Source organism: Lathamus discolor, chromosome 3, assembly GCF_037157495.1.
Source record: "Lathamus discolor isolate bLatDis1 chromosome 3, bLatDis1.hap1, whole genome shotgun sequence".
Lineage (NCBI taxonomy): Eukaryota > Metazoa > Chordata > Aves > Psittaciformes > Psittacidae > Lathamus > Lathamus discolor.
The window spans coordinates 81,784,665-81,812,063 of record NC_088886.1 but is presented as its reverse complement, the minus strand read 5'-3'; the positions used below and the strand labels follow the sequence as shown (position 1 = coordinate 81,812,063).

The window sequence follows — 27,399 nt, the reverse complement described above, 5'->3', positions numbered from 1 at the left end:
CTGGCCTCATATTCATAAAAGTTTAAAAACCTTGTAGTAGGAAAACAGAAGTGACTAATAGCCTCTTTAGGTAATCCTTAATGCAGTATACCTGACTGTTGCAGGTCTTAATGAAGTGAAGGTTGGAGATGTTTTTAATGGAAAGCAAGGAAGGAAGTTTGGAAAACTCCTTCATTTCAAGACTCCCAGTGACCCCTTTAAGTCTCGAGCTATTTTGTGTATTATAAGAAGCACTCATTTTATTACAGTTTTTCTTCCAGATACGTTATGCTTGAGCACAGCTTTTAGAATTACTGTGGTATTTTACAGTCAGAGAGCTGTGAAGCATCTCCAGCCAAATTAGGTGACAAAAATAAGTGGGTTCTCTTCCATGCGTGTGCCTAAAGGTAACCTTCATGTGGTTTTCTTGCCTTCCCAGAAAGACTTAAAAAGTAGTTTTTAAAAAGGCCATGTCACTTGGACTGTCAGTTTAGCTTAGAAAGATTAGTGTAGACCTATACGAAATCCCTGCTGGCATTAATGGTTTCAAACACTGAATCTATTAGATCTACTACACTAGTCACCTGTAGTAACTACAGAGTGTATCCAGAGAGGTTTTGGTAAACCACAGTTAAGAAGAAGGAGGGTTTTTACACCTTCCTCTCACTTGGGGTTCTCTTATTTGGAAAAGTACTGTGTCAGACACAGAAAGCAGCAACTAATTAAACTATATTGACATTATGAAGCAATACCAGCATAAGTACAACATATTTTTGGAAGACATCCATGTTATCACTGTCTACAAGCTATACTGGAACCCACAGAAATACTTTTCAGATTTGGCTGACAGTTCTTTGGAAAATCTCTATTCTTAATTCAAGCATTTCAATGAGAACATTTGTTTTCCTCCAAACATGCAGTTCTTTCCTTTAAAGTAATGATGTGAAATTGCAATGGCCAGCATGAGTTGATTTTAAAATTGCACAAGACCTGAGTCAAAAGCAAAAGTCTTCCAGAAGCAGGGTGCTGATGGTGATTCTACTTACAAAAATACTTCCCCAAGAAACAACCCACCATTTCTGCATATGTTTAGTGCCCTAGTAGCATAATATAGAGCAGCAAGGAACTTTTATGTACCACAGTTAGTTTTCCTTAAACATCAAAATGATGCTATAGGTGAGGGGAACAAACGCAGTAGTCAACTACTGCATGCTTATTTGTTGTATCAATGGGGACGGGGGGCAGCAGGGGTTGGTTTTGAGAGATTGTGCAGTACTTTGTTCTGTTTCATCTTTTCATTCTCCACTGACACCTGCCATGAACTGTTAGCTTCACTAGCGCACATGTGCTGCCTCTAAATACAGTTCAAACAACATCATGCATTAAGACATGCGTTAAAAGCGTTAAAGACAAGCGTTCACCTGCTTGGTCCTTAGTTTAGTGTCACACTCGCGTTTTCTGTTCACGTGTTTGCTTTTCCCCAGCTGGTTCTTTCAGCTTTCTTCTTGCTTTGAGACTTTCATCTTTGCTTCTGGACGACTGCCACCGCATTCCTACAGGCAGCCCTGGCAGAGCACTGGGTTTTATTTCTTGCTGGCATTCTGGTTAGTCTTTTAATCTTTAATTTCTCAGCCTCCCCCAACTGGGGAATTGGACTGAAAACAAGGGGAGGGGGAAGGAAACTGCCAATGTTCCAGTGGAAGTGACACACAGCCTAAATTAGCACATACGGGTAATGCCATTGACCATGTTATCAACCGCCAGCTCAGCACCTTTTCCACAGACCATGCAGACACTCACCAGGGAAGGTCCTGTTGGCTCACCCAGAGTGCTGCAGATGGCAGCCTCAGCCCACATGCTGGTCACAGCTTTGAGACCCCCAAACTCACCTCAGATACTCGCTCCACAGTTAGATCCTTTGCTGCTGGACCATCTTGTCTGGGTGTGAGCTGCTGAGGAGTGCACTGGATGCTCTGGAGGCACAGACAGAGCATGCAGGAGAGGACAGGCTGACCGGAGACACCATGGGCTTCTTAGGCTGCATTTTCTATGAGTGTAGGACAAGGATGCCCATCTCCAGCCAGTGCTGCTCTGCCTATTCCTGTCAACATACAGCCCTTAGCCTGGTGGTAAGGTTTCTTGTTAATGAAAATAAACTGATAAGAAGTTTAAAATGAGCTTTGTGTATGTAATTGTGGCAGGCTGTCCTGCCATGCCATCCCTGCTGCACCTCTGTGTGATAGTTAAATGGCTGAGGAAGACAGCTTTTCGGGGAGCAAGGCTGAAGATCCTGTTCTGATGGGCAGAACTATAACTTATCTTCAATTTCTAGCCCAACATCCAAGCAAACAGGATGGCTACGTCGCTAGTTTAGTAACAAATTCCCTTGCAGGTGACTCCAGCTCAGGTGAGGAAAGCACAGAGATACAATGAGCTGCACAGGCGACTGTGTTGGAGACCAACAACTTATGCTGCAATTCATATGCTGATAAAGCCCAACCGAATTAGAATCACTGATCTTTTTTTTTCAACATAGGCACATTGGCAGAGATCTCAAATTAGGGGCAAAACTTGGGTTAAAATTAATTGTCATGAAAACCAATGTAAATTGTCCTGTAAATGGCATGAAATGAGTGGCTTTTCAGCTGCCAGTGAGAAGCTGGCTGGGCCTGGTGTAGGAAAGACAGCTGTTCAGTCTGGATGAGTCTACCAAGCCATCCACATGAAGATACGCTCCGTGTGGAATGCTGAAAACACAACTGAGACCACAGAAATGTCAGTTCTGTACCAATTACAATATTCATTTTCCAAGCTTCAAAATGCCAGCTTTGCATAGCTCTGCAGTTTATTCCATTGGGCAACCAGGAGCCTGCGATCAACAGAGATCTTAGTGTGCATTTAAACTCTGTAAAACTAGGCAAACATCAAAACAAGTGCTTCGTGATTGCTACTGAGACTTTCAGCTTGTGGGTTAAGCAAGTGAACATCTTTAAATGTTTGAAATGATCTCTGAATGCAAACCAGAATTCACAAAAAGCTGTGCGGAGAAATATTCCAATTACAGCAAAATATCCCAATAATCTATACTATTCATGCAAAAGGGTCCCCCTCATCACACTTGCTATCATCTATAGTCTCTAGAGTAAGGAAGTCCTGATCTTTAGTCAGACTATAGCTGCTGTAAACTGCACGCGCAAGATGGCTGAGGTCACTTGGAAGAGCATTCAGGAAATGCTCACTGCCCTAACAGCTCTCCTTTCACTCTGTATCCTAGCTGCTGAGAAACACTTGAGTTTGTTACACACACACACACACGCACATATGCATGCACAGAGCTATGTCATGGATAAATGCACACAAGACGTGTCAGAACGTCGGCCAGGGCTTGATAAAATACAGAAGAAACATTGGAAATTGAAACAAGCTCACCAAAGAGCGAAGATGAGTGTGTGGCAACAGCTGATGCAGAGCTGGGTGCCGAATCAGAGAGAAACCTAAGGATCATAAGCAGTGTCAGTATAAATCAATACATAGCACACACATCCCTGAACACAATATTTGGTAGAACAGCCTAGCAGTTTTGAGGTTACTGCATTAACCAAGGTGTTACCATTGAATCCACCAGCCAGATGGAGAATTCTTTCTGTCATAGAGGGCTTGTTCAGGGATCAGGAGGGTGACTATAAATAATCTACACTCCTGGTTTGTAAAGTATTTTTGCAGCATTAAAGGCTACTGTGTGACATGAATCCTTCATTTGTGTGATCCTAAGCCTGAAGCTGTGGATGTGGAGACCCAGAGGCATCTGCTGAAACACATACTTTGAACCAAAGTCTGGAAGGCGTGGCATGGGTGTGCATTAGTGGGAAGAGTTGTTCCTACTATGATATGGTTTGGATTCACCACACACATCTCTTTCTAATGTCCCCTGTCAATGCAACTACAGTAACTTGTTTTCCAATTTAAAAAGCACAGATTTTCCCCTCTCGCATTCTTTCCCTCTCTCCCACCTTTTCTCAGGTTTTGCATCAACTTTAGCCTTAATCTTTGAAAATTCATGGAAATTTGGGAACTCTTTTTGATCTTAAAAAGTAAGTATCATAAAAACAAAATCTGACAGAAATTCACCGAGTTCCATCAGGGACCAGAATCTTTGTGGCAGTAAGATCACAAGCGATCTCTGACTCTTCCACTCCCAACAGTGGTCTCTCTCAGGTGACAGATTTCAGCAGACCCTAGATTGGTAGTTCTTTATTTTGATGGACTTTGTGCACAGGATGAGGTGTCGGGATTTGCTGGCAGTAAGGTTTTAATACTTGGAGCAAGGATAGAGTATAGTTCTTGATCTACACTTGAGATTAAGGACTAGACAAGAGATTACAAGAGATCTTTCTCCCATCACCATGCAAGCAGTATTGTTAATATACACATAGCATTTAAAAGAACAATGAATCACATAATAAGGTTTTGCCTTTAGGTTTTTAGGGCATACAGAGACTCTCAATAGATAGCCTCTGCTGCTTCTCAGAAAACTGTACTATGGCCAACAGTTATCTCCTGCAGTTAAAATGCTAAACAAACACTTTCCTAGATCCAAAGAGCTCAGACTTGATCAGATTCTGGTTTCAGTTATACTGCTCTAATTCCTGAGCATTGTCAGTTAAGACAACAAAGCCTATAAAAATCAGTGGGTTTAATAAAGATTTACAGAGGAGCTTACATGCAGCCTGTCTGAATGTAATTTGCAATAATTAGATCTTGTACCTCGATGTAGCTGAAAACTGAGTCAGTACCAGCTTCCAAAAAATCGAGTACTGTGTGTCAGCGAAGCTTTTGCGGGAAGGAAACATATGATTTGTCTTCATAGTAACTAAGCTTTGGAGCAGAATGGTGAGGGGGAGGAGAAGATGGGTTTTCTCCCCCTTCTAATCTAATCTATTTAAACAGAGGAATCAAAACAGCAGATGTTTAGTACAAAAAATGTTGCCCAAGATACTGGCACCACAGAATCCAGCATGAACCCACCAAAGATAAGGTGAAGAGACTATAGTTCCCTATTTCAGTTTTAAAAGCCACTCGTCTGCTGCAATATAAACGTACAAGCTCAGAGTGCCATGTTTAAAAGAAGCCATCGTTTTTGTAAGGAGAGCAGTTTACAACCCATGCACCATTCTGAATCTCTGCAGTATCTATAATATCGCTTGCTAGACATAGACAGGATTATGAGATACAAGATTCTGAGCAGATCATTCTCAAGAACAATAATATTAGACTACGTACCAGAGAAGTCTGTTGGAATGAAAGAAATCTCTGCTTCTAATCTTTTCCCACCTTGCTGCAGTGTAGTGCAGCAACTGAAAAGTATTTTCCATTTTGAGATGCCCGAATTGTATCTCTAATATCTCAGCAGGCACATTTGAAGCTGATGATTTTGCTTTAGCTGGCTCAAGTACTGCTTTCACTGTTTTCTCCTGGCCTTCTCTAACTACTTCTTATAATTTACGACACAGCAGTTTGTAGGGCTGCTACTGTAAAAAAGTTGGAGAGAGCCATAAGCTTTTCTGTTTAGCTTTGCAGCAGTATCTTCTCTCCATTCACTCTCCTTATTTTGCCACCCACTCCATGTTTTGTAAGAGCAGTATCTAGTTTCTCATTCCTCACAAGAGCATCAGGATCAAGGAGGTAAAAGTCTCTCCCCTTTTAAATACATCACGTTTTGACCCTTTTAACATGCCTTGATGTACCAGACACCCCAGAAGCCTAGAGCATTGCCACAGTATTTCTCTTCCCACATGCATTACTGACTGCACTGTAACACTAGGGCCATTACATCAGGCAGTATTTACCTTTGGCACACCTTCTTGTCATTCACATTTATTCTGCAAATGTCTCTGCTATTAGTTTTCCCCCCACACCTTTAGAATTATTGAGCACCTGAAGAGCAGGGGTAAGGTGAAAGGAAGCCCAGCTGGTGCTCCAAGTGATAAGCAGAAGCCCTGGTTGCCAACATCTCTCCTACACTGACTGCAGCACTCTGTAAAGAACCATCACCCATAGTCTACAAGCACAGTGGGATGTCTGCACCCCTGGAGCTTAAGCCACTACCCACTCCCCAGAAGTTAATACTCCCTCTGTGTCTGCGTTCCTAATTACTTTTGATGAAAGGCATAAATAGCTTGAACCACCAACTCTTTGTGTGCTTGACTTCTGTCCTGATTGAATTTCATCAATTCTCTACAAGTATACACTCAGCATGTGTCAGCAGTCAAGTTCAACTCTTGTTTCACACAGAAACGTCATCTGCTTATGTCAAGTTGAAGTCTGGTTGAGTTTTTGAATGTGATTCTGCCTATTTTGCCCAGTGAAACACCATACTGAAACAAGACCTTCTCTATTTCTCAATAGAAATACCCTAATGACCTCTAAAAAGAAAGAACTCTGTTCAACGTAACTTGCAGTTTTCCTTTTGCTGCTGGGAAGCTTGATTCCTCCAAGACAAAAGAATTCAGTTAAATATAAAATGTTGCAATTTTTATTTCATATTGTCTATGTATATGCTTATATAATATTATAATTTAACTTATTCTGCCCACAAAATAATGAATCAGCTGGGCTTTTTTGTTCTGTTCAGATGGCCTGCACAGATACCTACTACTGAGTAGTGGAATACTGAGGTATACTGATAGGGACTTTATGGTACCATATGTAGTAAGATGTTTATTCTAGCTTGAGGCTGCTTTTCCTTTTGTCCTTCTTTTTAGCATTCTTACATATTGAAATAAATACCGAACATGTAACATTAGGGATATATAATCAGTCTCTCTATTTACTTATAGATATTTGTATAGTCTGTAACAGCAGGATGCATTAAAATATTTAGATTATATTAATACATTAAAACAGGCAATCACTGCTTCAGATTGACCACTGTGAGATTAGGTTTGAGATTTCATGCAAAGAGACATTGCTGCAGTTTCACAAAAAGAAGAAAACCAAGTCCTTTATTAACTATTCAACCTAACAAGACTTTGCAGCACCTATGAAGCTGTAATTGCAATGAAGGAAGAATTTTATGACCCTTGAAAACTTCAATGGCACTACATACTAAAAAATGTGTGTCTTTCCCATTACAAATTCTAACGTTGGCATAACCATGTACAATTGCAGGTGTGCTGTTCATTATAAGTCACACAGCCTAACCAGACTATGAGGTAGCCAGTTTATGGAAAAGAAGTTCCCCCTCCATTGCACCTTTATTCCTTGATCCTTTAAAAACAACCAAAACCAAGCCAAACCCACACCAATCCTTGAGACAGCAAAATCAGTATTACACAGATACATTAAGAGCATTTATCGGAAGTGCCTTGGAAATTGATCTTTAGAACTGCATTAGGACTGCACAGCCTTTCAAAATGCTCTGCTGTTTGTAACGAGCATTTCCGGAGTATTCAACATTCAGAATTCTTTCAAAGTGCTCACGAATATATGCACAAAACCCACAGGCACAGGCTCCCTCCTCTTCATTTTCAACTTTGAGTTATTAGTGTATATCTCTCTCACAGATAATAGAATTTTTTCTAAGCTTCCATAAATCTCAAGAACAGAAAAATGCCCCTTTTTAAAACTCCTGGAAAAGCCACATTGCTGGGACTGCCTTCTTAAGCCCCAGAGTTCAAATAAAGACAAAGTAGAAAACCAGCAAAAAAACCCCTCGATTTAATAATACAGTAAAATATTCACATTCACCTTCCTTTCTAGCATGCCTATTATTAGCCATTATACCCTTACCCACTTTTTCTTCCCAACACGCATCATTTCACCATTGTTCCACCTGAAGTCTGACACGGACATCAGTGACTCGGTTTTTAACTAATTCCTCCCCTAACCCCACGCACACCACATCTAACTGCAAATGCTGTCAAAACCTGAAGCTCTTTTTATGCATCTTACCAGTTTGAACAATGTGCTTGTTCTGCCACCCCCAGAGTACTCATGATAAAAATAGTCAATAAATTGGAATTGCCACACATCTTATTTTTGAATTACTTTTCTTTATAGCTGTATCTGAGGGAGAAAATAAGCTCGGGCTCTTATCTGTGTTTCAGGCAGAGCAAAAGGCAAGCGAAGCTGGAGAAAGGACAGATGTCAAGGGAAGGACTTCCTTTTCTTCAGCCCAGAAGAGGTTTCAAACTTGTTTTTTAAATAGTCCCTATTCACTCAATTCAAGCCACACTGTTAGTTCAGTTGAGCTATGATTCAGAGAACACGTGTATATGGTGCAGAGATATTGGGAGGGTCATATGTCAAAAGCAAAAGCCATTTTAAGTCCTAAAAGAAAACCACTTTCCTAAACTCTGATATATGTAAAGTACAAGCTAGCAGGTGTTGATGATTAAAGGGAACTCTACTCACCTCTCCCCCATTATTTGAGACAGTTCAAGCTATGTGCCTGCTCTATTTCCTTTCCACACATCCTTCTCCTGTTCAGATTGGGCTACACAACCACCTCAGACTGAATGCTAATATAAGCTCATCCACACAGATGTACCAAATCCAAAACATCAGCCTGATACACTAACACTTGGCAAAGCTCTGTACGGTTCTGTCAGAGGGATCTTACTGCCAAAGTGCCCAGGCTGCAATAAGCAATAGCTGTTGTTACACACTCAAGCTATTATTGGACATCTTTAGTCATCAGATTGAAGGTGAGTTCAATGCTACTGTTGGACGGGTAGACACACACCTTGCTATCAAAACCAGATCCTTCACCCCCTTGCCTACTGATGGCTGGCAAGAGTGGGAGAGTCATTATTAGTCTATGACATTTTAATTCTATCTATACAGAATGCTGGGAATTCCAACTAAAAAAATGGGCATCACCTAAGTGTGTGTTTGCAATGCTCAAATGCACTGTTGGCCATGAGCATTCAAACAGGTTCCTGTTATTGCTGTCAATACAGGGCTGCATTCACAGAACATGCATTCTGTTACCTCTACACTTGAGGGCATAGAATGGAAGAAAGCCAACTTTATGTACCATCTTTTAGCTGAGCATTTATTTTTGTTCTTGCCATGTGGTAAGCAGGCAGTGAGGGGCAGACTGTGGTGTGAATGCTGATAAACTTGAAGGCTAAAGTCTTAATTCTAACCATGCTGTAGTTACAGTCAGTCCACTTCTCTCGTGTTTCCCCAAAACATTCTGGTCACTTGGCTTTCTGCATATTTTACTATTTGTTCTTCTTTTAACTGTCAGATATGTCCCTTATCTTGCCCGGGGCGAAAAACACCAATATTCAGCCATAAATCTACAATGCCTGATACGCTGTGGAGGAAGCTTGCATGGAATAAAGGAGAGCATCACTGTGGCTGAAAAATGAATCCCAGAAGCTGTATCCTGACAACTGCGAGCAATATGGGGAATTCAACAATTCAGCTTTCACTCATCCACACATGCACTGTCTACATTGGACAAATCACTATCTGCCAACAAATACAACCATGAGTTAAGTGGAAGCAAAGGCATGTCATCTTAGTACATTTTTTAGGTACTGATAACTATTGTATCTCATGAGTGGGCTCAGCAAACAAAACAAAACCAAAAGACTCCTCTCCCCACCTGGAGAACAAACCCTGTTGTTTTCTGTATTTGTTATTAAAACAGAAGAATATCCTCAGTACCATGAACAAGTCACCATAAGAGGAGCCATGCATGCAGATACTTCCCTTTGTAAAGTCTCTCCATCTTCTGTCTCCAGTAGTTGCTCTTTTAAGTGCTTTTTCTGAGCAAACAAAGGGGTGAAGGAAAACTGAACTCCATTTTCTGCCTGAAACACTCTCTGGGATAACACCGCAGCCATGTGCAAAGTGCACAGAGTTAAAATTTGGCAAAGCAAAACGAAAGTTAAAATTGCATGCCTACTGCCAGGTTACTGTACAAGATGACCTGCATACCTTCAGTACGGTTTCACTTCTAGGAAGTGAAGAGGTTATAAAGACTAGTCTATCTCCACACTCTTCTCCAGTAGATGTTCAGTTGCTCTGGGACAGACACAATCACCTTACTATATCAGTATGTAAAAAGCCTCACAACAGAGTATATTCCCAGTCCTACAGATTTTTATGTTTGAATTTATAGATTCTCTACTCAGAAACTACTGCAGGTAGTATACTGTGTAATGACAAAGACTGATTTCCTTTTGCTGTTGCATCTCCCACTTTTCATGGGTTTAGATACAGATGGAAATAAGGGTTACCAAGTCTGAATTTGAGAAGCTGAAAAAGGGCCTGTCAGAAGGCGAACCTGCCTTAAGGCAATCACGGTAACCTGCTGTCACATTCCCTGGCTGTCTATTGGGTATCTGCCAGATCACTTCTGCTCACCCACCTTCCCCAGTCTCCCATGACCAAACATGCAATTTACCATGGTAGGTATGGACTTGCTGCCTTTGCCCGTCTGTCTTCTGGAATGACTACTCCTGAACAGCAGTCTTGTACAATTCACCCATCTTTTTCAATGAAAGAGACCAAATGTAACTAAGCATTTAAGAATTTCTTTTCAACTGAAAAAATAAAATCTGAAGAATTCTGCCTTCTGGAAAGCACCGTAAGGAAAGGCTGAATCCTAATTCCTTATCTTCCTCCAAGCAAGTAAAATATTCTGTGCTCGTTCACCCTTAAATCTTTCAATTACCCTCCTATCCAAACAAATCACATACACAAGTATTTGGACGCAGGATCCGCATGCTCAGTGGCGAGTTTTCCAGTTTTAGAATATATGAAGCTTTGGGAAGAAGTGGCTGTAAGGTTGGATTGTGGTTTTCAAGTTTGAGATCTCATACTTCTTGGTTTATTTTCTTACAGTGAATCAAAAAGGAAGCCAACTGAGATACACACACTGCAGAACCAGACAGCCCAACAACAATGCACAGAGCAGCCAGCCTTAAATCTGTTCAAGGACTTCATTTTCTCTCTTAGTAACCTTTCCGTGTTTCTGCAAAACAGCTCATGTCCAAAGTCCTTGAACAGCCTGTGGACTTCCATCCATGTTGTGCTGCACAGGAGGTAAATTTCTTTCATACTAAGACAATGACTTTCTTACAGATGCAAAGTTTCAGGACAGGAGAATGATCCTTTAATCTATATTTAAACAGCTGAAATGCATTCAGCTCATTCAAGGTCATTCCCCATGCTTATGTGCCAATCTATACTGAAGTACAAAATATTTATCATCCTCCTCCCTCACTTTTTCCCTTTTTAAGTCTCTTTGGCCAGAGTGTGTATTAAAATTCCATCCATAAAAGAGTATTTTTATAGACTAAAAACCCCTGATGAAATTAGTAAATGGCTTATACAGCATTGTAACTTAGAAATGGAATCTTCTTGTTAAGTGTGACCAAAGTTTTGGCATATCATCATCTTCCTGAGGAAATATAAACAGTCCCAGCGTTATGAAGTATAACCAGAATTTCTGCAACAGTTTCTAAACACATTACTGAAACTATTTTCACAAGCAGATATTTGAGAGAACATGATTATTACACAGCTTGCACTGTACAAATCGATAAATTAGAGAGATGGAACAATAGGTCAATGCAGTTACTCTTCAAGAAATAGTTTTTTTCTACCTATTACAGAAGTCTCCTTTAAAACTCAGAGAATAAAGATGACATTTCCAGAAGTACCCATAAGTAAGCACAAAAACTAAGCTGGCCCAGAAGAATCATAAACATTCTGTACATGTTTTATTAGGAAGGAAATAGCTGCTTCCCAGAATTCTTAAAGAAAAACAAACCAACCTAAAAAAAGACCATTTGCTAATTTCTAATCTTTTCCTTCAATATGAAGTCTTTCATTTTTCTTCTTTGACACCTTAGGTATAACAGTGAAAGTATCTCCTTCTTCCACAGCACAAGTTTTAGATCTCAGTGTTCCTGGTAGCATTATGTCACATGCGTAAACAATGACATGTTCCTTCATTTGTATCTACCAAATTTAAATACAACCGGTTAAATACCTTCATAGTAGTAATCTCCTTTCCCTGAGCAAAGAGCTCCTCCACGGTACAAGCTGTTTCCACACCAGTGAGGCAGAGAAAAGAGGGAGAAGCATCAGGCCCTCTATACCGAAAAGGTCCTTCAGGCCAAGCTGCCAAAACAAACAGAGGACAGAGAAGCTAAAGTCAAGCAAGATCTTTGCAAAAGGTGTGGCCAGACTGTTGTATCTACTGTAAGGCAGACCAAATGGATGGAAATACTCACGGATGCAGAGAAGCAGCAACCTCATTATCAAGTGTTTTCTTTAAAATTTCTTTTAGGAAACACAAATTTTATAGGGTGCTTGATCTTGTACCTGCTTAATTACCAGGAACAGAGAAGTTGAAAACTTAAGGCATTAAACATTTGAAAGGCACCTAAGATAGTATTTCTATAGGCCTGAATACCACAGGGTAAGGTCCAGCACCATGGTGATGTGGTAAAGAATGATTGATGTGTATCTTGGACCACCTCACCAGAAATGCCAAGCAGTTCCTTCTACAGGCAGAGGCTCATGTCTCCAGGCCTTAGGACTGCAAAGCCCGTGATCTGTTCATTCTCTCCTAAAGTACAACTCCAACTCTGTCTTTGATTGTCTTCTTTAGGGAACAGCTGCACATCAGAGGTGACCACCCCAACATCCACAATGGAGCAACCGGGTAGAGTTGGCACACACAGGAAATTGGCTTGAAGAAGGCAAAGAAAACAGTTTTGTTTTTATTCTGATTTCAATGGCAGCTGTCGGAAAGCTGCTCAGCAGTTTGGAATGTCAGAAGTAGTCCCTTTGGAGCTGGATTAGAAGGAGATGGTGAGAGCCAAGAGCTCTAAGCAGATAGCTGTGCAACAAGGGAGTAGAACTTACTGCATATTCTCACATACAAAGAGCTATATTCTCTGTCACTCTCCAACCTTGCAAGTGAGCCCCAAACTAAACCTTTTCTGTGGGCTCGTCTAACCTACTTTCACCGAGTAACTGTGTAAGATACACGTTGGTACAACATCTCTAAAAATACATCTGCCAGCCCTACTGGAGGGGAAGCTACAACATCTGCAAGCCAACAAAAATAATGATTTTTCGTTCTAGCTAAAGTTCAGGAAAAATATTCAAGTTTGCCAAGGGAAAAAACCGACAAAACTGATGGGAACGGAAAATATTTTCATGCTGAAAGAGGATATTACAAACAATAGAGACCCAAAGTCAAATCTCTCGTTATCCTTTTTAAAGGAGCGTTCCGCAATATAACGCCCCATTTTTGCAAGAATGATGTAACATTTAAACAATACTGCAAATCCTTTGTCATCTAACTTTTATACGATTATTTAACAAATACTGATGGGTTTTGCCCACCCCATGCATACACATTTGTTTGGTAATTTGTTCGGGCCTGCTGGCTTTAATTTTCAGCTCTTCCAGCAGTGTTTTTTTCAGATCAGGCCTATTTCTATTTCTGGAGCTACTCCAGAAGTTCAGGAAACAGGAGTTCAATCAAAACCCCGATGGGCAGGTAAACCAGCCTGGTGGTTCTCAGCTTTTAGGCCCATCAAAAAGGAAAGAAAAAAAAAACCAGGAAAAATGCATTTAGCATCTGTATTCCAAATTAGTTTTTGACATTGCTTATTACTGTTCTTCAGAAGAGAGGGTAGATGTAGCAGCTTTTCCATGAGATCAGCCTTAATAAACACCTTAGGGTTAACATAGCACCAAGAAGTACAACATAAATCCCCATTTCCCACCTGTAGCTCAGATGGTTCAGAAAACCCCAACTGCTGTGTACTGAAACATGTTAACACCATTAACATTTTCCACACAAAGCGCTGCAGGAGGAGGAGGGGGTATTTCAACCTGCCAAACTCTCGAGTTGCACAACCAAGATGCTAGCGTACATTTTCAAATGCTTCCCAGAGGCACATGTGTGGCCATCTTCTCCAAAAGAGAGGAACAGCTGGCTAATGCCTTACAGTCACACCCAATGGTAGGATGAATCAAACCAACTATGGCTTAAAATGTCCCAGTACAGCTACAGAGAGCAAAAACTTCACCCTGTCCTCCGCATAGTGACCAAAATGCTGGTTCCACACCACTTGCAGGATCAGTTACTCCAAAGCATGAAAACATTTCTAAAGACCCTGAACTTCCAAATGAGAACATGTACTCATTTAAAAGATGCCATCTGAATTGCAGTAAGAACCAAATGAAAACTTCATTCCTTATAGAAAATTAATTTTTCTTCTTGAAAGTAGGTTATACTACAGTTATCTGAAGAAGTTTATACATAAAGACATTACATCCTACTGCCCTACTTTCACACTGTTAGGTTTTGCAAGAGAAAAGACAGCTACAGAAGTAGAGGAGGAGAAGTAAAATTCTGTTATGTATTAGGAACTAGCAAACTGAAAAAAATAGGAGAAGTAGTCAATTCTCAAGATATCCTGATAATTCTCCAAGAATCTGCATCCCATAGTAAGCTCTGATTCTCTCAGCATTGGAAAGACCATCCAAGCAAAGTGAAAATACATTTTTTAAGTGTTCAAGTTAGGCATCCATCCCAGGAGTCAGTTACACGATCAGAAAGCACAGCCAGTTCCCCTGGTTTCCTATCTTCACAGTGCAGAAAATGCCAGGATTCAGTATCTGCTAAACATCACAGGTCCACAACTATTTTCAGTAGGAAAGACTGGGTCTTATTTCCACTGAAAACAGCAAGATTCACAGCAGAATGATCTGGCCAAAAATTACTGCAGTGTTACCAGGGTCGAATCTACATTGTCATGATACAGCACAGCAATACTTGCTCCATTCAGTGGAGTGCATGCTGAGAAACAGGTCAAATTATTTAGAGGTAAACTCAGTTGCTTCAGATGGGGAAGCTACTCAGTCACCACATAACCTGAGAGCCAGACATGGGCCTCTGCACTCCCAACACCTTTGATTCCTCTACCGACTAATGCTAACAGGCAATAACTGTGTGTGGACCACCCTCTTCTCCAGGAACAGAACTGCACCTTTTCCACCACTTCCCAAGAATCTGTCAGGTTCAGAACTTTGTAACTTGAATGCACAGTCTACAAACATATGTTTAAAAATAGCTGTCCAGGTTGCTTTTTCTAGACTATTATAAAACAAGAGTCAGAAATTGTCCTTTGGATTGAATTCTTGTAGACTTTCCAGTAAATTCACTGAAAAAGATCATCTCAAAGTTTAGGTGAGATTGTCTTGCATGCAACAAATACAGACCTAGCGTTCCTTACATCTGTATCAGTACTTAGCCAAAAGCAAAAAGAAGCATCTGTAATCCTTACAACAATTGTAGGTCTTGTAGAGGATGGTTTTAAATGTGAAATATTTAATGTCCAGCACTACACAAAAATCAGAAAAGGATAATACCTGATGCAGTTAATACTGCATGTTCTATATTTTACATACTTTAAGTTCCACTAGTGCCAGAAAACGTACCAGTAAGAGAAAAGGAAAAAGTAACATAAGCACTCTTATCACACAGTATTGACAATGGCTGTACTCAGCCTCATGTTATGGGACTTAGGCTGAGGGAGGGAGAAAAGGTTTAAGCAGATTACATTCTATACTGGATTATGAAATAGCTTTTGGTAAGAAACACCAACAGTTTCCACTTCAGCAAGTCCTTAATTCTAGATGATCTCTAACACACTTCAAGTTGCATTCAAGTTGCAAAGCAACACAATCTCCCCCTTCATTGCATGTAACCATCAGTTCAAGTTAGGCCAGCATTTCTGATTTGTTGAGACACAAGATAATAACTTCAGTTATTATTTTGTTTCCCTACAGAAATAACCTGGGGTCAATTTGAGCATGTGATTTAAGAAGGCCTTAATAGATTTAACAAAAACATCACTTCATCTGGGTTTTTTTCTATGATGTTTTATTCTGCTGAGAATATGACTGAAGCTGTACCAACACGGTTTGGTCTTTCTGCAGACTTGGAGATCCTTTCAATTCCCAGCTTCCACTGGATATTCAGCAGCTGAATCACCCAGTGTTTACAGAATTATCCAGCAGGCAAATATTCATGGTATTTTGTTACAGTGGTCTTGCAAACAGACTAATTTCATTTACCATTATAAAGAATGCTTACAATCCTGCTCCAAACATACACTACCATCTGGCAGGGTGGTGGACACTGAAGTTCCAGGAACAGCATTAAAGGATCCTACTATAAACTTTAAGAGAAAAAAATCAGTCTCTAACACCTAGGGTTTGGGACATTTTGGAGCTATTTGAAAGCTTATTAAGCAGTTCAATGCAGAGAAGATTTGTTTTCTGACACATCACAGAGGGAAATAAAAGCAGGGGGACAACCAGATCTACTTAATTTCCTCTTATTCCATGGTCTTCTAAAAATAAAATCCCTGGGGTTACCACGCAAATACCAGTTCCAGGAAAATACTCCAGGGCATACAACAGACTTTTTAATTGTTTTATCTTCAAGAAATCACATGCTTTGGACTCACACTTCTGAGACAGCAAAACTGTATTTGGGACATAAAAGTTGATTGGATGATGGTATCGTTTCCCAACCCTGAGGAAGCCAGGCCTTTTCATTTTTAACTGCACTTTGAAAGCTTTAGAATTGTTCTGCTGGCTATCTGCAATTTCACAGGACCTGCTTTTGGCAGTAAACATGAGCCCAAGCACAGGTTCTGCACTGTTCCTACTGCAGTTAGAAATATAGATGCAGTGTGCAAAAATGAGCTAATGGTTAAATCCTTGATATTTCCAAAGAAACACACACAAAACCAATCCCAATCACGCCAGGATGTAGCCCTTGTATGAATTTACCTACTACAAGATGATGTTGGTCAAGTTGCCTTAACTAGCAATTAACTTCTTACAGCACAAAACATAGCATCAATGCCCTGTGGGTTTCAGTAAGCCTTACACCATGGAGAATTACGCTACAGGACATAGTTTGAACATTTCTTTCAGTTTGTGCAGACTCTACCTGCTCTTGCATTTCAGATCCTGTCAGTTCTAACTGCACAGCAGTGGGTTTTAAAGGCTATTTTAACTCAGGTTGTGGCTCTGAAGGGAGATGTATAACACAACTGAAGGATGCTGTGGAAGCAAAGAACAGGTACATATGTGATACCGGTTTAAACAAGCAACGGTACTGAAGACACATTTGTGAAACTATGGTCTTTGAATACTGCATTCAATGGTGTCCAGAGACTGCAGTTTAAGGTAAGAAACACCCTGTATTATGACTCCTGAACTAAGTGACCTGCCATTTTCCATGTAGTTGGCTTATGCTGTGGATGGATATCGGTGATTTGGGATGGCAGCTGTAACACACCTAAAGAAAAATGCTGCCATTCATCCTACTCCTCAGGGCAAGGACACCCCTTGCAGTTTTATTTGAAGAAATCTGTTGGAACTTCACAGACTTCCAAAAACCTGAAGGTCAATTTTATGGGCTGAACACATGGCTTACAACTTGAATTAAGTCATTATGAAAAGATCGCTTTTTGTGTGGGGACAGGGAATTGTTCCACACATACTGCAGGAATATGCAGTTAAGCAAGCTCCTAACAAGGGATAAAACACCTGCAGCTCAGAAAAGGTTGAAAATGGTCTAGGCTTTTCTTTCTTTTTTTACTTTTTCTTTTTTAAAGCAAACTAAGCAGAAAATGGAAACAAAAACTTCATCTCAAGAAAGGAGTAACTTGTAATTATCTGACTGCTCAGCCTAGTTCATAGTTTCCCAGCTGATGTGAACTGTATTCACTGCAGCAATTACAGGTAATTTTATCCGCAAATTGTACACCAAATTCTGCTGAAGCTCTCCATCTACCCTACAGAGCACCTGAATATGTCTTGCAGCTGAGCAGCGCTTCTATGAATTCTTAACTATAGAAGAATAGTTTTAAGACACAATCAAAATCCTGAATCTGCAAAAGCCAAGCAAAATATTTGTGCCAGGGCAGGAAGTAACCTTGTTGTTAATTTGGCCAGTACAAGTTCTACCCTAACTTGTAATTAAGCACAGAGGTTATTCTAACTTTAAGGCCACCATACACAGCACTTACCAGTATATGTCTGGCACTGAACAGTGCTTCTGTAACTGCAGCATGCAGAAGGAATACGTTAAGACACTAACATTCCACAAGTTTCAAAGTCTGGGTGGGATGACCAACGTACACAACTTCCAAATGCTGAGCGGAGAGCCAAGAGGAGGCAAGAGGACAATAAGCAGATAGGAAAAAACACATGCAGCCTTGGCTTACAACTTCTATACCAATTAGCTATGCAGTCAGACCTAACTCTAAGAAAAAATCTCGATACCTGAGAGATTCTCCTAGCCAGTGTCCTGCCTGGTTGTTTGTCTCACAATCTGAAGAAAGAAAATGAGCAGCCATTTACCTGAGGAACATAACTTCTCACAATGAAAACAGAGAGTCAAGAATTGGAGGACCATCATTGCTCACCACAGTTACTCAATTTTGTGTCTTCATAGGTTATCTTCATCAGCTTCTGAACATATCTTACAGTTTACCTGTATGTTATGCAAGGTGTGAAAAGAATTTAAACACCAGATGTATTTACAGTAAAACCATCCTTACAGGCATGAAACCTCAAAGACTGGATTTGTAAATAGTGGTGAAGAAACAGTTTAATGGAGAATAGCCATAGCCTGCTCAGTAATGAATCAGGTCCTGTTCACCTGGAGACAGGAAAACATCCACAGACAACCACACAGATGAAAGAAGGAATAAAATGTGATAAAGCATCATATACAGAAAAGACTCTTCTTCTCCAGACTTCAACAGCTGTTAATTCCTCCCTTCCATTTTAACCAAGAGCTAAGCATGAATTTACCCATGGACGCCAGCTGTAAAATGCATATTCCTGGGAACCCGATGCTGCTGTTGCATGTATTGGCCCAAACTTTTCCATTGACAATAAAAAACAAGGCCACAGCCTTGCCTTGAGGGGCACACACCGGTAATCCTTCAGTTCCTCAAGGAAGAAAGAAGGTTTCCTGAGAAGGGAAACCTTCTACCTCTCTGTTATTCTAGAACAAAATAGAGATGACAATGATTTCCCAGAAGGAAAACTGCTCCAAGCCTTTTAGACATACTAAATTTAATACAAGAGTTAGCAAGAAATCCAAAACCACACAATTTACCTAGTTCTGCTCATGAAGAAAGAAGTTCATTTTGAGAGAACAGAAACGTGACAAATATGAGAGTATTTCAACAAAACACGTAAGTACCTTCCCAGGTATGGAATAACAGTATGAACCTACCAGCAGAAATCCAGGTCTTTTTTTTTTTCAGTCCTGCTCCCATAGTGTCACTCCCAGGAGAACACATGCTGCATATCCTTCTGTCCCTGAAATCCAGGACTTGGAGCATCTTCCCTTAAGCGGTGGAATTGTAAAGTGCTCAGGAACTGACCAATCCTACTGCAGATGAAGAAGGGGAAAGGCAGATTCTCAGGACTATTATGAGGATGTGCCAGAGGAATAGGAATTAATCAGAGATCCTCACTCCAATGAATTTCCTCTGCAAGGGTTAAAAGCACATTTTTTAACTAAACACCTACTGCCCCCAGGGTAAATCCTCAGGCAAACCTTCAAGCACATAAACCCGCTCCCTATTAAAAATAAATCCAAGATTAGCCCATTGTTTGAAGTGATAAATTTTTATTTTAGGGAAAAAAAAATAAAATAAAAAAATCATCCCAAAAACATTCCGCTATTGCAATTTGTAAAAGGTTCACTGTTTGCAGCAGAAACAGTTCACAAGTCAGAACTCAAGATTCAAAATAACATTGTGCAAAATAGTACTGGCATAACTACACATAGCAAAGAGACTAGTGTAAATCAAGAATTCCATTGAAATTAGTGGAGCTGCTCCAGTTCTACACCAGTGTACATCACCTCAGAATAGGTCCTTTTTGCAGAACACCCCTGGAACTCCTCTTGCTTACAAGAATCGCCTTACATGCAACAAGTAACCTATGAGTACAACATATGCAAGAACACCTCCACAAGTTATCACAGTGTAATAGAGTAAAACATATCAGCCGATTTCATACAAAGGCAAATCTAATGGCAGTTTTGGACACCCCTTGACTGCTACCCTCAAAAATTGCACATTTCAAGAAATGAAATAATTTAGAATAAAGCCAAGCAATATTCCTCTTTAACTATCAGTACATTGAGAATTAGGGTGGACGAGGAACCAGGAAGGTTTTTATCTATTGTTTTTTAGCTTACTAGATCTTCCCAAGAGAGTTGTTTCAAAAGGAATTTGTGTAAGAGATGTTAATTTGCAGTGTTATCAGGCCAAGTCCTCGTCTGCAATTCAGACAGATCTATCAATGATACAGAAGTCTCTGTAGTCAAATACAAATCCCAATGAAGAACTATTAAACAAAGACCATACCTTAAGCATTTACTGATGACATGCAATGAAATCAAGCAAGCAGTAACAGGACTCCATTTACATTTGGAGCATTCAGAAAAAGACTGTTGCAGTTTAGTTAGGGCACAGGACTGGAATTTCACAAAACACTTGTGAAGAGTTAACATTCTCTCTCCACGTAACACGCAAAGTAACAGTTTCAAAACAATGCATCTGGGTCATTCTCTGTATGACCAAAATGTTAAGAGCAGAACTGATTTTCAGAGTTGCTTAACACTCACAAACTCATGTCAAGAAAATATACAGGTACATCTCGCAGTAAGTGGTCATTCTGTTCTCCTGCACACCCAGGCTTAGAAAAGCAATTCTGTAAGAACTCTTTGATCCTAATGAAACTAGCTCCTCCACAGTGCTTTTCACCTCCCTGGGTTAGGAAAGATACGTCTTCTACTACCTTTTCTAAGAGCCAACATTTTTATTTTAATACATGCCAGCCTCTAAGGGTGTTGGTCTAAGCCACAACATCTTTAAGCTGTGACATTTGATGAAGTGCACACACTTAAATTATGGAGTTATAAAGAGAAAGCACAGTCCTGAACTCCTCAAGTGTCTGATTCTTTTATGTCCAGGGTCCTTTTTGCAGATCATATTCATGAGAACAAGTAAGAATGACACACAAGATTTGCTCTGGAGGTACACACAAGCACACATCAGTTCTGGATGAGAACAAGTCTGCAAGTCTGCCCATAAAAAAACACAAAGGTAGATCTTTACAAACACCAGTCCTGCCTCAAGCCATAAAGATAAAAGCAGCATATCTACACAGACTGTATGTGTGCGTGGGCACATTGAGTCAAATGGAAATCAAGAAGCCACCCTGCAGCACTGATCTTTGTAACTGCTTGTCTCTGGTGACTCTCCATGCATTTTCTTTTACCTTCCCAGTTTCACAGAAAAGCTGTCAGATACTCAGCAAGGAAACATGGACATCACTGGCAGTGAGTTACTGTAAATACATCAGCATTTCAGAGATGGCAGGGACAGAACATAGTACTTCAGCCAGGAATTATTGCTGTACCACTGAATTCTATAAAACCCAATAAGCAACAAGAGGTTAGCCTGAGGCAGAAGAAAGGTTAATGGGTACGACTTTTTTCTCTTCCCAAAAGACTCAGCTTCAGTGTTTTCTAACAGATTCTGAATTCCATAATATTTTAGAACAAACCAAAAAAATAGCCCTGAGACTAAATACACCTTTTAAGAGCTGCTATTGCTTTACATAAGTCAAACGTAGCAATCATTTACTTACACAGTATGCAGTATTTAATTTTCACTCCCTTTTTTTCCTCACTTGGGATATGTATGTGCAAATAAGAACCTCTTTCCAAGATATATATACTCAAGCATTATCTGTTACTTTTCCAAGCACTTATATTTGTTGCTATAGGAGTATGGCACCAAGCAAGACGAGAACAGCTGAAGCAGGTCAAACTTGAACAAAGTTCTCTTCCCTTGTGCCTTGAGTGTTTTAAAAAAGGATATCAATAGCCATAGCTGCCACCACAGACCTTCATTACAATAATACCTCCCTCCTTGTGACTTATGTAGGATTTACAGCTGGAGGAACACCATCCAGTACATCTCCAAATCAACTGTCAGCGTTACTAAGCAGCGCCACCAGCCTTTAAGTGTGGCTAGAAGTGTGAAATACCACGAAAACAAGAATATCAAGTGTGTCAAGTTGTGCATAAAAATAGACCTCTAATTTTTCTTACGCTACAAAGTAGGCAATCAAGGAACTGACTAGGTCTATGCATAGTTAGGATTTAAAGTATGTCAAAAGGACTTGAACTTCCAGTAAAACTGTGCTCGAGTAATGCATGGGTCAAGCACCCCAAAACCAGAATATCCCACTCTATAAATAGAAGAACTTTTAAAAAGCTCCATGCACTCTCAAATCTATTTTGAAATTGATTTAATATATCTAACAGCTCTGCTATGGCACAAGACAGCACATAAAAAGTTTAAGGCTAATTTTTGTATGCACACATGTAAAAGCTGGTCTTGGAACAAGAGCTGTCATATTTTCTTAATTCTGAGTCTTTAGTAAGGATTCATAGTAAAGTAGAGCTGCCACAACAATGGTGGAGTTGTCCTGCATATAAAAAGAGACTGGATGTTGTCCCGCATGCAGTTCTTATAAAAAGCAAAAACCTCACACACTCATGCTTGTTTTTTATCAGAGCAGCTCACTAACTTGTACAGTACATTGTCCAATAACATATAACATAAACTACCAAAGAGATGCTCAAGTACTACAAGAGGTGCAAAACAAAGTCCTAGGGTATGAAAGCCCACTGCTATTTGGAGAGTCACTCTGTGATGAAAACAAACATCGGAATGCAGTTTTGGTGAAGTCAGTTAAGCCTCAAGGCTGTAGTAAAGACTGTTTGTTAACTTTAGCCCTTTGGTTCTTAACCATTCAGTTAAGATCTCCTGATAAAGCACTAGGCAGTGTGGTATTGACAGAGAAGCTCTTTACATGCTACTGTTACAGAAACAGAAAACACTTACAAGTACTTCCTTCACCTGAATGATCTGATCTTCCATGAATCCAGTCACACCAGGTTTGAAAAACAACAAAAACAAAAACCTATCTAAAGCAGTAAACTTTAGACTTCAAATTGCACTGCAACTGTTTCAGAATAAACTAATTAATATCCACCAAGCATAGAAAGAATTATCAACTGGCCAAATCTGATGCACAAAGCCACTTATTTTAGAACTCTGCCCCTCAACTACTTCTTCAATATAAATCAGAGCTGCTACTTCAAAACAGAGTTCTTCAGTCCCATCTGCACAGTCCTGTCTATTTCGGTGGATAGATAGATAGTAAACCAAATTCTGCTTGCTTGCTAGTTCAACGTGTCTCATATTTCAACACTTTCTGGTACATTTTTTGTTTAATGAATTTTTTGCAGCATTTTAAACAAGGATTCAGTATACCATCTAGTGTGATTTACTTGCTGAGTAAAGCATATTGCTGTCATAACTGTTGATGTAGAATTTAAAGGAACAGGAAGTGTGCATCAAAACCCACAACTTATGTGCACAGGTATGCAGTCTGTTTTGGTTTTTTTCTCCCAAGTGAAATGTCCGTAACCAAATTTAGCAAAGTAAGCACTGAATCAAATTTTGTATTTACAGTACCATCTTTAAACAGATGCAGTTATGAGTGGACCAGAGTATGCAAATGATCCATGGAAGCTATGCGTATGCAAGATGGTCAGAACTGCTCATGTGTAACAGACCAATATTCAGACCCAGAGACTGTCCACGATGACACTTACTTTGAAGTTACTGAATCTAACTGTGTAAAAAAGGTACAAGGTAAACTTGTTTTATAAGTTGATACAACACTGGTAGTCAGGTCACTGCAGGTTTTTTTGCATATCTGTATTGTATTTTTCCTGAAGTTTCCATTTACAATTGCCTTTCCATCCATTTTCATCTTTCATTTCAATTTCAAAGGAATCATAAACTGCTATATATCAGGACAGACCATGTATTAAAAAGATCCTCTGTTTTACGTGCCAGCCCAAGTTGCTGGTCAAAAAGGGAGAATGTATCTGCTGCTGTAAATTTCTGTGTAACAGATACCATGCCTGACAAACCATCAACTTCAACAGACACACAAAACACCACTATGACAACAGGGAGGAAACCATGCACAGATATTTCAGTATTATGTAGCCAAGGTTTATAATACAGTGATGAGTCATGTCAGAGCAAATTTGTGCCAAGAGTGATTAATGATTCAGGCTGACTAACTCTGTAAATAGCCAAGCAAGCCTCTAAGAGGCAAGTGGCATATCTTCTGCAAGAAACAATACTGAGTAAGAGGATAACATTATTTTCCCCACCCCTGCACAAAAATATTATGGACAAATAGAACAACACTGGGGCAAGTGCTTTACAATGCAATTTTCCAGCCAGTAAACGAACATTGGTGGGAATTCCGTGAAGGAAGGAGTTTTAAGAATGTGACTTACCTGAAAAGCAAACTTCCAATATCAAAAAAATGTACACTATATATACTAACACTGCTTTTTGAATACTATTCTGTTTCAAAAGTTTCAGGCATATTATCTTATTTAGTTTAGGGCTGAGGCTGTTCAGCAAGGTCACATAATTTGAGACTGCTGAAATACTTCAGCAATCCTTTGGTCCCAGCAGCTGCAAAACAGCCGAGTAAAAAAAGAACCTTCCCTACAAAAAAAATCCAAAACCCAAAATAAAATGGGGTGGGGGGGATCATCACCAGGAAAGCGTCTTCTAAACGCCACCTGCTACGCACCAGAAAAGGCAATTATTTTTACAAAATACACATTTTCATACAAAAGACATCTTGCAAAACCATCTGATTGCCCCTCCCTCTGCATATTACAATGGTAAACGGGATCAGCTGATTGGTCTTGAGATTTTTGTTTCAGTGGGAAAAAAGTCAAAGGACACACAGCATCACAACAACTGGTCCTTTAAATGGCAAAGGAGTATGACCGTCTTTGTTTTCACCAGTGTTTAAAAAAGTAGGAGAGAAACAGAACCGGAGTCTTCGTTAAGAGGAAAGTGCAACAGAGTATCAGCTGCTGCGTCCTCCTGAACTTCTCAATGTGCTACCAAACTACCAATTATACAAAGAGTCCAATAATGACAGTGCCATAAATTGTTAAAACAATGCAACTAGTGTGATCAGCAAGGTCCAGTTAACTGGTTCCAATTTTTTCCCAGTAGTTGCCCAGAGAAATGTCAAGACAATCTAAATCTATCCTTCAGCTTCCTCAATAGGTCCGGATTGCTGGAGTATAGAGGTCTGTGGTATTACTGTACTTGTTCCACGAGAGATCCTGTCTTGATCTGTGTTTGTAGACAAGGAGGCCATAGAAATGGGCTGTAACAAACTGGGTGTCATGCTGGAGGAGACAGTCAGGCTGTGTGTGGTGCCCTTAAGTGTGAGATCCTGTGTTGGAAGAAGTGGCTTGAGGATGCTGACAAGACAGAAAGCAGAGCCACTTTTAGGAATGAAATTCACTTTGTTCTTGTCAGGGCAGTAGAAGGCTGGAATTTCATGCAATGGCTTTGGCCTAGAAATAAAATACACATAGTAGCTTTAAAATCACATTGAACCACCAAATCCTGTCAATGGCAAGCATGTATGGCTGAAGACACCAGTGGAGACAAGCTGATAGTTAAACTTGAAGTATTTCACCCACTCGGTAATGCCTTAATGACACTTGTACCACGTGGCAAACAGTGAGGTGGTTTAAACTGCTTCTTTACACATACTAAAAGATAAACAACACATTATTAGGGCAGGCTGTCTCCTAATCCAAGGAAGACACTAAGTTCATGTTGCAGATCACAAACCCTGTCCATGTACTGGCATATCCAATATATGAGAAAGCATTCTTGATCGTGCTCTCCAGAAGCTTTCACGACCCAACACACTCTGCCCCACCCCGACACTCTTTATACACCAACCCTTGTGAGAGAAAGCTGGCATAGCAACGTTTCTAATATTGCACATCTTGGAGCTGTTCATGATCATAGTGGGATTCTCTTCCCTGTACTTCGCCCTCCATTGCATGTTCACCTGAGTGCGGCCTGAATCTCTGTAAAAGACCCTTTTCCTTAAAAACTCAGTGCAAGGAATAAAACGTAGTATTCTCAAAATGGCATTTATGATTAAGTACCTGTAAACACGGAAGGAAGCGTGGAACACATATTTAGATCCTAACTTGCAGTTTTGCCATCTCAACATATATTTCAACCAACTCATGCTTTATGAAAGACAGCTGAAAGACATTATGGATAGCACAAGAATGCCCTCTGTGTATCTCAAATGATGCAATGTAAATCTACTAAACTAGTCCAACTCTTTAAGACGAAACAATGGGAATCTGTTCCAAAGCCTCTCTTCACTGCTGGAGAAAGCCATCAGAAATTTATACCCATTTTTCTCTTGTTGCCAGCACTGTCCTTTAGCCTATAACCTCCCATTCCCTTCCATGTGTATGTTAGATAGCTGAATGGACTTCTATCTTCATTCTAACTGGGCCAAGTAAGCTGACCTTTCAGTATACTCTTGTAGAAGATACTTCTACTCTGAAAAGTAATTATGCTTGTGAAATAGGGTATGTTTCCATGTTAGGCAATTCTGAGTATCCAGAAAAGCCAAAAATCCGTTTGTAATTTTTTCCCCCCAAATGAAAATCCTAAAAGCTCCAAACAAATAATGTTAAGCAAAGGCTGAGGATTAAATAGTTACACTCATGTATTCCATGTACATGTGGAATGCAAGTGCCAGATGTGAAAAGGATTCATCAGCAGCATCTACGTAAAGAGTTCTGTCGAAGCCTGTTTCATTGTACAGCAGACCAGTCCTACAGTTACGCAGCAAGGACATCCGAAAAGAAATGCAAATGCAAGTCAAGTTACAATAAAGTATGTTCCTGGAGCAAGTGGAGACTATTCTATCTGTTGGAAACGTAGCTTACACAGTCTAACTTAAGTTACTGTAACCCTTCCTATATTGCTAGGAAGAGATCCTAAAGAACTCTCAGAATACATTTTCAGCAATCAGAGATGGAAAATACAAGCCACATATAATTTTTTAAATTACTCCTTACACTAGAATAAGCAGAACTAGGAATTGCTGAAATAATATAAGAGTATTATAAACAAATTATGCTTCCTGTGTGATGAAGTTTTTAATTACAGGTTAAGAGTCCTGCATACAACTAACACAAGGGTATAAAACCTCCACTGAAAATAAGAATAAAACATAAAGTCCCCAGAATATTTCCAAATGAAAAAAGTTGGCATTTTCACAATAAACAAAGCATCAAATACTTCGGGTCAAATTTACCCATCTGTCACTAGAGGTTTCACAGCTACACAGACATAGCTGAAAAGAATAAGG

The 27,399-nt window shown here is 39.9% G+C and overlaps 1 protein-coding gene across 1 annotated transcript in view; it reads right to left on the bottom strand.

Moving 5' to 3' along the window:
- Window positions 1-19,673: 19,673 nt before the first annotated feature.
- FAM117B (family with sequence similarity 117 member B) overlaps window positions 19,674-27,399 on the bottom strand; it is a 29,729-nt gene continuing 22,003 nt past the window's right edge. Inside the window, exon 8 of the mRNA XM_065670076.1 lies at window positions 19,674-25,561. Within this exon, the coding sequence (XP_065526148.1) occupies window positions 25,243-25,561 (319 nt within the window). The 3' untranslated portion in view covers window positions 19,674-25,242. The remainder of the gene's footprint in view (window positions 25,562-27,399) is intronic.